At 44.3% G+C, this 13,079-nt stretch overlaps 2 protein-coding genes across 5 annotated transcripts; one reads left to right on the forward strand and one right to left on the reverse strand.

The window, feature by feature from the left end:
• LOC8063377 lies at nt 886–4,833 on the reverse strand. Of its 3 annotated transcripts, XM_021459189.1 has the most exons (6): nt 4,387–4,492; nt 4,200–4,256; nt 3,533–3,719; nt 3,202–3,266; nt 2,122–2,209; nt 1,214–1,592 (listed from the first exon to the last, which is right to left on the reverse strand). In XM_021459189.1, the coding sequence occupies exons 3-6, from the start codon at nt 3,572–3,574 to the stop codon at nt 1,461–1,463; spliced, it is 327 nt and encodes a 108-aa protein (XP_021314864.1). In that variant the 5' UTR covers nt 3,575–3,719; nt 4,200–4,256; nt 4,387–4,492; the 3' UTR covers nt 1,214–1,460. The 3 variants fall into 3 exon arrangements, with proteins under 3 accessions (XP_021314862.1, XP_021314864.1, XP_021314860.1); XM_021459187.1 differs by lacking the exons at nt 1,214–1,592; nt 3,533–3,719 and adding an exon at nt 886–1,190 and having other exon boundaries at nt 4,387–4,833; XM_021459185.1 differs by lacking the exon at nt 3,533–3,719 and having other exon boundaries at nt 4,387–4,830.
• LOC8063378 (binding partner of ACD11 1) lies at nt 7,315–11,910 on the forward strand. 2 transcript variants are annotated; one of them, XM_002463949.2, is made up of 5 exons: nt 7,315–7,550; nt 9,955–10,058; nt 10,154–10,229; nt 10,394–10,477; nt 10,955–11,910. In XM_002463949.2, exons 1-5 carry the CDS (start codon nt 7,545–7,547, stop codon nt 11,534–11,536), a joined length of 852 nt encoding a protein of 283 aa, XP_002463994.1. In that variant the 5' UTR covers nt 7,315–7,544; the 3' UTR covers nt 11,537–11,910. The 2 variants fall into 2 exon arrangements, with proteins under 2 accessions (XP_002463994.1, XP_021307488.1); XM_021451813.1 differs by lacking the exon at nt 7,315–7,550 and adding an exon at nt 7,572–8,208.

The raw sequence follows: 13,079 nt of genomic DNA on the forward strand, positions 1-13,079 counted from the left end.
TGCTCGTGCTCACACGCGTCCGCGGCTCGAACGCCAGCGCCCGATCGTCATCCTGCATCCGCCGCGAGCCAGCAATACCAGCAGCATCGCTTGGTGGAATCTCCCCACCGCACCTGCCGGGAAGCACGCGCGCACGCCTCGGCCCAGAAATGGGAGCTCCTGGTCCTGGCGGCCAGGCTGCTTGCCTTGACCGTCGTCTCCCGCGCCCTGGGGAGGAAGCGCCAGTTGTCCCGGGGACCCTGCCGAGCTTCCCGCGGAGCATCCGATCGGCCAGTGCAGAAGGCGTGACGAGGAGACGATGAGGGCGGTGAGCAGCAGCGCCTTGCAGACAGAGAGCTCCATTTGTTCGCGCACTCTGGCCGAGCTACTCTGCCCGGGTCACACTCTAAGGATGATTCTGAAGGTGCCGAGCACTATGCTGCTGTTTATGTTTACCGGCTCGCTGCCCAGGCCACACACGACACGCGTGCGATCGCGGCAGGAAGTGCGCAGGAAATGCGGAGTGCAATTTCCATTGGAATTGGAGTCGAAGTTCTTACTCTCCAACAGAGCGATCACACTCCTGTGCTGAGATACTCCGTCATGGCTCACGTTTACGCACGATCACAATCAGCCGTAGGGAACTTCCAAGAAATCCTAACAACTCAAGTCAACAACACGTCTGGCTGTACTTCCACTCCATTTCCAACTTCAGGTTATGAGCCAAAGCAAGCTCAGCCTCAGAACGTGCTGTCATTGTCAATTTTTGCTGCAATGTACACTCATGCCTGATGCAGGTCCTGGACAATGCGCGTTTCAAACAGGGTGACAGAAAACTACCTGGAAGGAGCTAGCAATGGTACCTGTCTGTGTCACAGAATTATGCATTGCAATCAACAAGTTGCAGAAGAATAACATCTCATGCTTTCAGATATTGCAAACATCACATATGTCAGAGGCATGTCTTCCAGCAATCAGCACACCTACGTGCTACAGTAAATCATGTACGGTCTCTTTGCAACTAAATTTTGAAAGAAACCTTAAAGAACCAACTAATACTACAAAATATAGTGATACTCTATCATGGCCACTATAATCATAGGCCCTTCCAAAATAAAATGTAATATTTTAGTCCTCTGACAAGTGGAAACTTAAGTATTGGCTGGATTCACATCTGATTCCACTGTAACATCATCTGATTCTCGAGACCTCTACAAAATTGTAGCAGAATGTATTAAGGCAATAAGCAAATAAGACTGTTAATAGAGAAATGGACTGTTTCCTGTATCAAGGAAAACAAAAGGTGGAACTCAGCTCGAAATAGTTCTCAACTTCGGAAGGATTACATTCAATCAAGAACTATTTCGAAGAACAATATACATTCCAATCTAAAGCAATTGCTCATTAAGCTTTTTACAATAAGGGTCACAATACAAAGTTATTGCCTTTTTTTTATTGGGTACATGTGCTAAGTGCTTTCTCTAACTCATTGCAATTTTGTCTTCCCAGTAAGCAGTGGTATTCAGAATTCCTGCGTTCATGCATGAGCATGACATGAAGAATTGAAGAACAGGTGAAGGCAAGCTGTCAATGTTGACAAATTGAGTCCTTGCCTGCAAGGATTGGATGATTTTGTAATAGGAGGATATGTAGTCAAAAACTGTTCTGGTCCAATAAGGATGTGGTTTGCTTTTGCTTCTGTTAAGCTTGAAATATATTGTACACTGTTTTAAGTTCTGGAACAAAGAGTTGTTTATCTGGACTAGTCTTGCTGGTGGATTAGAGTTAGTTTGGCTAGAGGTCATGTCAGATGTTACAATCTGATGTTGTAGTACAAACTGGAAAACCCAGCCAATTTTGCCAAAGCACAAACCAAGCACAAGCGGATATCAACTTATATTATGGAGGCAGAGTTATACATTCTATAAAAAACAAGGGTAATGCCTTCGGTCTGAATAAGGGATCTAAGATTATATAGTTCGGCTGCCAAATTTGGACCAGGCAATGCTTAGGGAACTATTCTAAGTCAAGCGCATTTTATGCTTCCCTTTTTTTTAGCTCTAGTCTCAGTACTATGGCCAATAATCAAGAGGCCCACTACCCATATAGTTACCAAATGGGTATTCAATCTGAAATTCTTACAAGGTGTTTTGGTAGTAGACTCGGTGGTGGAGGTGGCAATTCATCACTCTTGGTGTCAGATGCCAAATGGTTTCCCAGAGCTGGATGGCTATCAATCAAGAAAATAAGTTAGCCAGCATAATTGTACAAGCATAAGTACTATCTCAGATTAATGAAAATGCATGATACCAAAGAACAACCAAAAGAACAAATGATTTCATCAAAAATATGTGGATCATCTTTGAGCAGGTAGTCAAATTGGTAGTTAATTATATCCCTTCCAATCCCAAAACCAGCATCAAACCAGATTAAGTGAAATCTAGCATGTCTTAATCTGACCTTGATCTTCACTAAGATGCTAAACGGGCATCTGTATGAGCCTATGGGCCATGTATATAAAATAGAAAAGTGTCAAGTCTTTTTCAACTAACACTGGATCCATGTAAAAAGCAAATGTCTCGATCCAGTATTCTAGATTAGTTCCACAGATGGAAATACTTGTTACCAAGACAAATAAAATCAATGGTAGCAACAATCGGCACTCTACCTGCTTTAATAAATTATGATTGAGGTTACACACTTACACATGTAACCTAGGTCTGCTAGAATATTGCTGAAATTCAAGTATATTTATTAATGGATCTTTTCTAATTAATTTATCAAGGTATTTACCTAGAACAACATCAAATGTTAGCACAATAAAGTTATATTACAACCTATAGGTTGAAAATGAAAAAAAGAATCCATGAATATCTAGACGAATTCATAAAGCACCACTGTCAACAATATCGTTTACTATGTCATCTAGCAGAAAACTGTATTCATGATCATGAAGTATACAAGCAAGATTTGTCACTTCAAATCAACAACGCAGTACTCCTGCAAAAAGTTCTCCTAGCATATCTGCCTCTCAATTTCTCAAATAGGGCAATGCCCAACAACTTAAAAGGCTATCCACATACTTGATCAAGTAGATCTGAAGGAAAAATATACATAGGTTTGTGGTGGTTGACACAATGCACAAGTAGCACATTATCTAATTGTGAATAAAACAATGCAAATTATGGTCAGCAATTGTTATGCACAAATCAAATGACTTACTTTGCTGTCTGTAAAAGATTCTCCAAATATGTGCCATCTTTGGTTTTGGGAAACTTATCTGTAGCCTGAGGGAGCAACAAAAGCCATAGTTAGAATACGACAAAATTATGAAAAAGCACATATGAGTGCAGATGCATGCACAAATATAGATGCATGCTTAATCATAATATGTTATATCCAGGTTTGCAATGGACCTAAACTGCTGGATGTAACAAAGGTATTTTATGTCCAGCAGTATAAGCACAGAAAAAGGTTGCCAAAATATGTTAATGGCATGAAAAGTGCAGCCAGAAAACTATCAAAGGACAATGTAAAGCTTTAGGCCACTAACTTTGGAAGGGGAAGGATAATCATGTACGGTTGAATCCTCCATTGACAGCAATGGTTGCTATAGGCGAACCATGTTTGTCGTGAAAGAGTGGTCTGTAATCCTCTTGTTTAGTAGAACTCGAAGGATGGCGGGCTGGTGAAACAATAGCGAGTGGCTCCTCTGACTGAGATAATGCTTTGATCTTAGCCTAGACATGTTCAAGAAAGCAAAAATGGTGCAACCTGTCAACCAATTGAAGCTCACACGAAATTCAAAAGATGAATGAAAATGGAAACACTCCAATTTCAGGACATGCTACCAATGTATCTAGACTTACAAAGTTACAATACATGCTACAGAAAGGAACAAGGCTACAGACCTAAATCACACCAAATAGGATCTCAAAATCGAAATGGATATGATATGCTACAAATGAAGACCTACTTTTGCAGTTCTCAATGGGTTATCCAGCCAGGTCGGGCGGGTGAGATGTGCAACAAAATCCATTTGATTACATAGGGAAGTTAGCAGGACTCGAAACCACTGAATAAAGCATACTAACTTAACATCACCACTTCCTCACTGAGCGTTTTAAGACGTTGTGCTAATCAGGGTAAATTCGGCAGCTGGAGTAGTACGATTAGGCAACTAGCACAACGCAATCTCAGTAGATAACTAGATATCTTACCTTGGCCGCTTTGATTCGCATCGAAATGGCCGAAAGCTTCTCGCGCTCCTCGGCGGTCTGAGACGAGCACAAGCACAGTCTTCAAATGTTAGGAGAATCGAGAATTTCCTCAGCGCACGGAGCGAGTAAGGTGGGTAGAGGGTTCGAGCGACAAGTGAAGGAATCTCATGGTCATGGTGGCACATACACGCTTGGAGACGGTGTCGAAGACCTGGTCTGCGGCGGCCTGCAAGTCGAGGAGGGCGCGGCCGAGGTCGCCGTACCCGGCGGCTTGGGCCGCCCAGCGCCGTCCCCAGTCCTCCGAGACCCTCAGCATCTCTCCCTGTCTCCCCGACGAGGAAGGAGGAACTGCGAAATGGGCCGAAATCTGTGACTGAAACAGACACTGCCCATCTTATGGGCCGATTAAACGGGCCGCGTTGAAGGCTCGAAGCCGGACCAAAAACAACTTTTAATGCAGGCCCAGGGACCAAAGTTTAATTTGTTAGAATTGGCAGGGGCCGCGCGAACGCGTACCCCCTCTACCACAAATTATGACGTCCACTCTCCCTCTTGGGGAGATGGTAGACCAGCGCGCCCACCAAGTGCAATGTGGGCCACTGGTCTAGGCCATGGGCCTGCATGATCACCAATCGACCCCGTCCAGGTAAGTATGGAACAACGTTGGCCTGGTGTTTTCTTATATAGGAGGCTCGATCGCTCGTGCCTGCTTCGGCGCCGAGGTGGGACTAAACTCTTCGGCACGGAGAGAAACCAAAACGCCGCAAACAAAGGGAAAACGTTGTGCTTTGCTGGGCCGACAAAGGCGCAGATATATGGGCCAAGTATGGTGTAGTGCGACCTAGCACAGGCCGGCCCAGAGCGCGATGTTCGCCGGCCGACAGCACCGCCGGCGCCGGGCACGACCGCTGCTGTTGCACGGGCGCGTCGCGTGGTAGTAGTACTTTTTTTAGAAGAAAAAAAAAGAAAAGAGTCGCGTGGTACTCTGGGCACCAGAAGACCGAGAGCCGGGTTGTGTACTGGTGTGTGTGCATGTCCCTGGACCCCGGGGCCGCGCACTGCGTGGCGTACGGATGAATTGATTCCAAGAGCCTTTTGCTTTTCTTCTCAGGCTTTCGACGGCCCCGGACGTCGACGGAGCTGCAACGTTCCAGTTTCAATTTTTTTGAAAGTATGAAGAACGTGCGTACGAGCCAGCCACGTGTATAAAGAGAAAACATGTCAAGGTACGAGCGGAATTGATGACAGACATCATCAAATTCTAACGAATCCAATCGTAGTTCATTTCGCTCCGGATTTGCTCCCATAGTCGAAAAAACCGGGCTCACGTCGACGCGATACCAATCTTCATTGTAATAACTCATGGCTACCGTTGTTAGTAAGGCCAGTCTCAATGGCCCGTTTCAACGTACTGTTTCCAAAACAAATCTGCGAGCATCAATGAAACGAATAATGAAACAACTTCCACAATGCATGAGTTTCACCTTGATGTTTTCCTAGGCTGGGCAAAGCATTTAATTACTGCAAAATGATTGGATCACATGTAAGATGGTGAAACGATTTAGTCATCAGTGGGGATTTCATCCTGTTTCACCGCGTGGGAAACAACGCCAGCGGAAACTACTTCCTTCTCTCTCCTCTTCGTTTCGTGCAAAAAAGTACATTTTTGCTGACATGACGTTCTAATAAATATGCATGACATTCTGGTGAAACCCGTACCGAGACTGGCCTAATAGTAAAATCGCTTGTTTTTTTTGAGTGCTGCTCCTTTTGTGCACCTACGCCAACCGAGGATGGGACCCGTTTGCTTTACCTCGACAACAAACCAAGCAATGGCTCAGCGCTGGGATTCGACGGACCACGGATTTTAATGATGACCTGCTTTGGTCGTATCGGAGTACCGATTTTGTGTTTCTAGACGATCTAGATTCTAGAGGGCCTGCTGTGGAATCCAAACGGAAAGCAGAGGAAGTGGCACATTTCGTTGAAAAAACACCGGTTGCTACTACAAATATGCAATGCAACGCAGACTTTTTTTTTTGTAGATGTTGACTGCTATACACCACGTTTCCGTTCGTTTGCATTGAAGAACATTCCTAAAATTCAACCTGAAAAATAGACTTTCGATTACAACAGGCCGCCTCCGAAGTTCCAAACTTCACAAACAAAACGAAAATATTAACAAAAAAAATGACTTACGCATAAAAGAAAAGGCAGAGTTTGGCCGGATGTCAAATCCACCACCAAAAGTACGCAAGGCACACAAGAGAAGTGATGAAAAAACAAAAAGAGATAGGTGGAAACCGAAGCGAGTGACATTTGAACTCCCTCCTCCGTCCCATGCCATGCCATGCCCTGCCCACCGAGCCACCAAGCACCAAATGGCATCGCCCCCACCGCTGACGAGTGACGACCACTTCGTGCTGCCGGACCAGATCCACTTTCGCCCCGCAGCCGCAGGCTACACAACACGGGTAAAATACGTGTAATATAGGTCCATTCAAGAATCTAGTAATAGTTTATCTAAGTCTACAAAATACGTGTAATATAGGTCAAATCGATGTGTCAAAAACTAAGAGGTGAAAGAGTATACCTGGCTCTTCAAGATCGATGGATCAAATCAAACTTTTGATGCTCGAAATATTGAATCCAAATTCGTACTCGGTTTTTGGAGAGGAAGAGCTGAGAGGGGAGAAGAAAATATGAAATGCGTCCACGGTTAGCGAATGGCGTCGGCTGGGTTGTAGTAGATAGCTCGACGCCGTGATCTGTGGCGCCGAGCTCCCTGCCACGTAAGAGCCACATCAGAAGCCACGCTGGGCACAGCCAGGGACCTCGGCGCCGTGATCCGTGGCGTCGAGACGTGATACCTCGACGCTATGATGCATGGCGTCGACCTCCTGAGTCCAAAACCGAGATTAAGTTTTTCAGAGATACAAAAGAGAATTTTATTAAAAAAAAATCAAATTGTAAAAAATTGGGTCCGGTCTACAACCACCACTGGCGGAGTCGTCGTAGACCCGTAGTGCCGCCCGTCCCCGTGGCATGCCAACGCGCGTCGCGGCCGGAATCATCGCCAACCAGCCGGTCGGTACGTTACATTACTTACCCACGCGCCTCGCAAACGAAGCGACGGGAAAATCACGCGCCCCGCAAAGTCGTCCTTCTTCCTCCGCTCGCCGACACGGCGCAAATCCCCACATACCCCAGGCGGGCGGGCGGACTTCCCAGTTCCCACCCACCTCCTCGCGCGCGCGACGTGCTCGGCTCGCTTCCACCCACACCAGCCGTCTCGCTCGCCGCCAGCTTCGTAATCCCCGCCGCGAGATCTCGTCCCCCGGGAGGATGGAGGTGAGTGCCGCTTCCTGCAACCCTCTCTGGCTTCTGCTGCTCCGTGGCGGCGGCTGTACTCCGAAGTGGTCGGCTGCGGGCTTAGAGGCCTAGCCGCCGGAGGCATTTCCGCGGCGGTTTTGCTTGGTTTGGGTCGGGAGTCGCTGCTAGGGGGATAGGCATTCTGCCGCGACTGCATTGCTCCCGTTTGGGCGGTGGTTGCAGATTTTCTGGTGGATTTGGTGCGTGCGCGCCGTTCCTCCGGAACCGGAAGCCTGCCGCCGCTGCTAGGAAATTCTGGGTGCAAACTGAGTCCACACGCTGCACCCGCGGGTTCGTCTGTTTGTTGTTGGATTCTGGTAGTTTGGTGTGCTTGGTTGATGACATGTCGATTGGCTATTTGGCTGCACATTTTCCATTTTCCTTTCAGGTCCGTCCATCTCCCCCAGATCAGAGGCTAGAAATGCTGCTGCTGCTGCTGCTGTTCTCTACTGCTAGTACAAGTTACTCTGCTTGTCATTAACTCGACTTTTGACAGCCCCATGTTGATAAGAGGCGAATAGATCACTAGATCCAATCTTCAAGTTCGTTGGGCGTGCTTCCCGAGTCACATTTCGTGGCACGGTGGCAGCGTTAACAATTGATGATTTCTGTAATGGCTCCGAATACTAAACTGCAGGTTTCTGCAATTCCACAGGCTCCATTGAGATGCATTTGCACAGTCCTTGCTCTTTTGTTCAGTCCTTTCTATGTGCCTTTTTCGGGGTTTTATGTTTCAGCTTAATGCACACTGCTGTTAATTCCTCTCGTACCTGTAATGGGTGATGGGCTGACAGCTGGTGGTCTGGCATAATTACCTGGATTTCCAGCATAATAATAAGACTGAATCCATATTTGCAAATAATAAATATGCCGACCTTGACAATGTAAATGAAAAAAATGACTTCTTTCTGTATTTATATGTCCATGTGACTACAAAAATAGGTGAATAAAAAAATGATTGGAATATGGGTGTCGGATTGGTCATGGTTTGCCATTTTATTTAAACCAAATCTTTTTTTTGAAAGAACAGGAGGGGCAAGGAGCCCCTACTGGAATATAATAAAATGAAAAGCAATTCTTTTCGAATATTAGTTTCACGGTCTCCTAATGTTTTTAACTACTGAACATCTACATAGCTGGAAACACTTCATGTTGTTGATGCATGTTTTTTTTTAGTGGTCTATGGTAACTGATGCGGTGCTTGTGTCGACATCACACTGCGTGCTTCCTTATTATGCATCTCTCATGTTACATATTTGGTGAAACATTTTTGGAGAAGATTGTTGTGTTATCAAGTACATGTTCCTTTCTGTCAGCTTTATGGTAGCTTGCTTAGAATCATACATGTTTCTGTGGGCATAAGATCTTATGTTGAAAATTTTAGAAATATGCTGGCGAACCCTTTAGGGATAAAGTGGCACCAAAAGATTAGCTAGCGATTATTTTTGCCTTCTGCCTTCACAGTTTTCCTCTAAAATTGAAACTCCGGCTAGGTTGACAGTGCATTAACACCACAGTTATTCCTTCCCTCTTCTCTCTGCTCTCCATGGTGTTCTACTTTCTATGCCACTGCCACCCTCGACTTACAAACTTTGGTGCATGATGTTACTGGTATGGGTGCGGCGGCGCGGGGGGGGGGGGGGGGGGGGGACATCCCATCTATGCTTCACGTCAAGAGATATAATTAGCAAAGAGGTTAGGTCAGACAGTTGGTTTGTTAGGATCAATATCACACTGTTATTGGTGGCAGAGCTCTGTGTATATAGAGACACAGTGGTCATTGAGAATCAAGCAATGAAGAAGAATTAATCCCATGTGGCCAAGTCTCTCCAATAGTCTAGTCCCCTCAAAGCTGGCTCTGCCTAGCTATGTTCTTGGTAGTGTTTACCCTGATGAGCTACGGTCAATAGCAGTTACAGTAGACACCTTTCAGAATCAATCTCTTCTGTCTGACAGCTGCCTTCAATTTGTACTTATGTCATTGGATTTTTTTCCCCACTTTGGGCCTGAAATGTTGATTTTAATGTCACCTAATGCAGTGATGTGTAATCACTACAATCATGATAGCTTGTTTCCTGCCATGTACCTACTCCTTCTGTCCTACTAGAATATAAGGCACCCAATCATTCAACATTTGTTTCAAATTGTAAGGGATTCTAAGTGAACTAATCCTAACTCAGTTTAAAGGGTAACATTTACATGCATACCTACTAGTAATGCCTATCACCAACCCAAATATGGTGATCTTGAAGGGTTGCATGCGTCATTTGTTTTACCACATAAATATGTCCTAGAATTCTTAAAATCTTTGTATTTCATGATAGAGGGAGTAGGTCCTAATTAAACCAGAGATTTAATCCCATTTGCTCATCTTTTCTTCCAGGTGAAAACAGTAAAAGTTAGCAATCTTTCATTAAACGCTTTGAAAAGAGAGATCACAGAGTTCTTTAGTTTCTCAGGGGATATAGAATATGTTGAAATGCAAAGGTAATTTTTCAGCACTTAAACTTGTGGTTGTATATGCATTAGAAAACTGGAGTATTGTTTCTTAAATATTAAATATTTGCTTCTGTTTTCATCAGTGAATCTGAATGGTCACAGCTTGCTTATGTCACATTTAAAGACTCACAGGGAGCAGACACTGCTGTTCTTCTGTCGGTACGTTTAATAAATCAAGTTCCTGCAATTCATTTATCAGCTTAACCATTTAGTTATTTCTGTTGCACTAAGATAGTTTAACCTTTTGTTTGATGCTATTTCATCTCATGTCTTTTTTTTTTGTCCAATGTATGCCTTTCAATAATTTGATTGCTTTTCAACAGGGGGCAACCATTGTTGATCGTGCTGTCATTATAACTCCTGCTGAGAACTATCAGCTGCCTCCTGAAGCACACAAACAATTATCGGTGAGAATATTTTACCTGTTATGACATGCTCACCATTTGAAGTTACATCAATTCTGAAGAAATGAATTGACATATGGTCATCTGTTGTAATAAGATTACCTTTATATCCTAAACTAAAGAGCTAGCCTTGCACAAACTAGTTATTCTTGCTAGATGAGTATTTGGGTTTAAGGCAGTTGTTCACATTATCAAGAAATAATTCAGTGCTGCAGAGAATGAGAAGAAAGTGTTTCTTTAACAGTTCTAAGCAAACTAAAACTATGCATAATGGCAAAAACACCGATGAATCAGGTAGTTAATTTGGATCGTCACGATTCACCAAAATGAATGTGCGAGTGATGTCTCTCAAGTCTATTATACACAAGTTTGCAGATAGTCGGTTTGATGACCACCTTGCTCATAATTCATTTTCGGATACAGTAGTACTTTCCTTGAATATGTATTGATATACTTCTTTGCATTTGTTTGCATCTTAAGGGAGCAAATCCCTCTACTGAATCAGCAGTCAGGAAGGCAGAAGATGTTGTCAGCAGCATGTTGGCCAAGGGCTTTGTCCTCAGCAAAGACGCTCTCAACTTGGCAAGATCCTTTGACGAGCGACACAACATCCTATCCAATGCTACTGCCACTGTCGCATCTCTGGACCGCCAGTATGGCCTGAGTGAAAAGATCAATCTTGGAAGGGCCATTGTTGGCAGCAAGGTCAAGGAGGTGGATGAACGCTATCAGGTCTCAGAACTCACAAAGTCTGCCTTGGCTGCTGCTGAGCAGAAAGCCAGCTTTGCGGGCTCTGCTATATTGAGTAACCAATATGTCTCGGCTGGTGCCTCGTGGTTAACTAGTGCATTCGGTATGGTAACGAAGGCAGCAGGTGACATGACCTCGATGGCTAAAGATAAGGTAGAGAGGGCTGAGGAGGAGAGGAAAGCCATCATGTGGGAGGAGAGGAATGGGTTGGTCAGCGACTATGCAAAGATCCATCTTGACGAACCCTCTTCATGGGAGCCCGCAGTTCTGCCTTTGGAATCAGTGGATGAGCAGAAGCTCCAAGCTGTCTGATACACACAAACCGAATGTCTCACACGTAATTCTTTTGCAGCTCGTCCTATATATAGATTATTCTTTTTCGTTGATGCACCGGGTCAAAACATACAGTCCCATGCCATGTCTTCAGATCCGATGCACTGGGTTAAAACAAATGCGCTTATCAGCCATAGTGTCGTGTAAATTTCTGAAAGTGCTCTTGTGTTATTACCAGGTTTTCTTTCTTTCTCCCTTTTTGGAGAGAGTGGTGCTACCAGCATTGCTACACTAGACTACTCTGTGTGAATGGAGTACTACTGTACTTGTCTATTACTACTACAGAAACAGAATACAACTTCCTTCGTCAGATACAGATTGATCTAATGCTGAGTTGAACCATTTGTGCCAAAGAATACTAATATGTTGCCTTTTCAGTGTTTCTTAACTGTAATATCATGAATTCGTCGAAAGAACTTGCCTTTGTTTACATTTAATAATTCTGAAATAGCTTGAAAAATATCATGTGTAGAAAAAAAAAACTCTCTTGCATTACTGAAGATCTTGTGAGGATTAATCACAACAATCTTCTGGGAAATATCTATATTAGCTGCAGACTGTTTGTTGGCTCTGAGAAATTTCATGTACTACTAGGAAAGAAAACTCCTAGGCGCCATTGCAGCCTGACGCTCGCGTACATCTGACATCTCCCCTCGTGCTTAACGACCGCTGGTTCTTCAATGATCGTATCCTTTACCCTAATTGATTGATTTATCTTGATGTTGTCAATGCTAGCGGGTGGTAAGGAGCCTCTGCTATTGGCTACAGAACATTGGCTGCAAATGGCTTTCTGCAAATTGCACGTATGGATGTGGATTGGCTCAAGGAAAAAACAAGTCGCAACTTGCACAGTACTGATAAAGCTTCCTACGCGTACATACAGTGACCTTCAGCCAACAAGATCCTCACACGTGTCACGAGCAGCCATGATCATAATCCGTATAACCAAATGTAGCAGCCATGACCAAATTTGGTCATTTGGGTGTGATGAACATGTAACATTTGGACCAAACGTGCCGCGTTAATTAAATTACAATATACTACTAATGATGGTCTAAAGGCCGCGTGATAATGGTCGTGCCTGCCCTCCTACGGCGCGCCCACATTCGTTCAAGACTGCGCGCAGGACTCGAACCGTCAAAAATTCCTCACGTCGGTGCATTACTTTGGTGGCTTCTTGATGACTCGTGGCGTAGCCATCAGCGTCAGCATGCTATCTCTTTCGGTCTCATCCATTTAGCTCATTTCCTTACTCCAGCGATCTCTGTCTTCGTAAATATCTACGAGCTTTGCGGATCTTAAACTGAAAAGTTTACGTCATCTGAAATTAAAAGATGCAAGTGTTCGTCACTGGCGGCGCTTCCAACCTCCAAGTGTCTTGGGTAAAATATCGAATCAATCTTTATACAGTTAAAAATAAAATAATCTTAATCTACCGCACTCCAATATATAATCTTACCAACTACACATGGTAAATAATCCTCTTGTCAAGACCTAATCACAGCCTCCATGAACAATAATA

Source organism: Sorghum bicolor, chromosome 1, assembly GCF_000003195.3.
Source record: "Sorghum bicolor cultivar BTx623 chromosome 1, Sorghum_bicolor_NCBIv3, whole genome shotgun sequence".
NCBI classification, from domain to species: Eukaryota; Viridiplantae; Streptophyta; class Magnoliopsida; order Poales; family Poaceae; genus Sorghum; species Sorghum bicolor.

Excerpts from the sequence above, each read along its gene's own strand:
- LOC8063377 (XM_021459185.1), bottom strand. The coding sequence starts at position 4,515 with ATGCTGAGGGTCTCGGAGGACTGGGGACGGCGCTGGGCGGCCCAAGCC. Across the intron at positions 3,267-4,199 it reads TGCGAATCAAAGCGGCCAAG|GCTACAGATAAGTTTCCCAA; the intron begins GTAAGATATCTA and ends TTGCTCCCTCAG. Across the intron at positions 2,210-3,201 it reads AATCTTTTACAGACAGCAAA|CCATCCAGCTCTGGGAAACC; the intron begins GTAAGTCATTTG and ends CTTGATTGATAG.
- LOC8063378 (XM_021451813.1), top strand. The coding sequence starts at position 8,173 with ATGATTTCTGTAATGGCTCCGAATACTAAACTGCAG. Across the intron at positions 10,059-10,153 it reads GAATATGTTGAAATGCAAAG|TGAATCTGAATGGTCACAGC; the intron begins GTAATTTTTCAG and ends TGTTTTCATCAG. Across the intron at positions 10,478-10,954 it reads AAGCACACAAACAATTATCG|GGAGCAAATCCCTCTACTGA; the intron begins GTGAGAATATTT and ends TTGCATCTTAAG.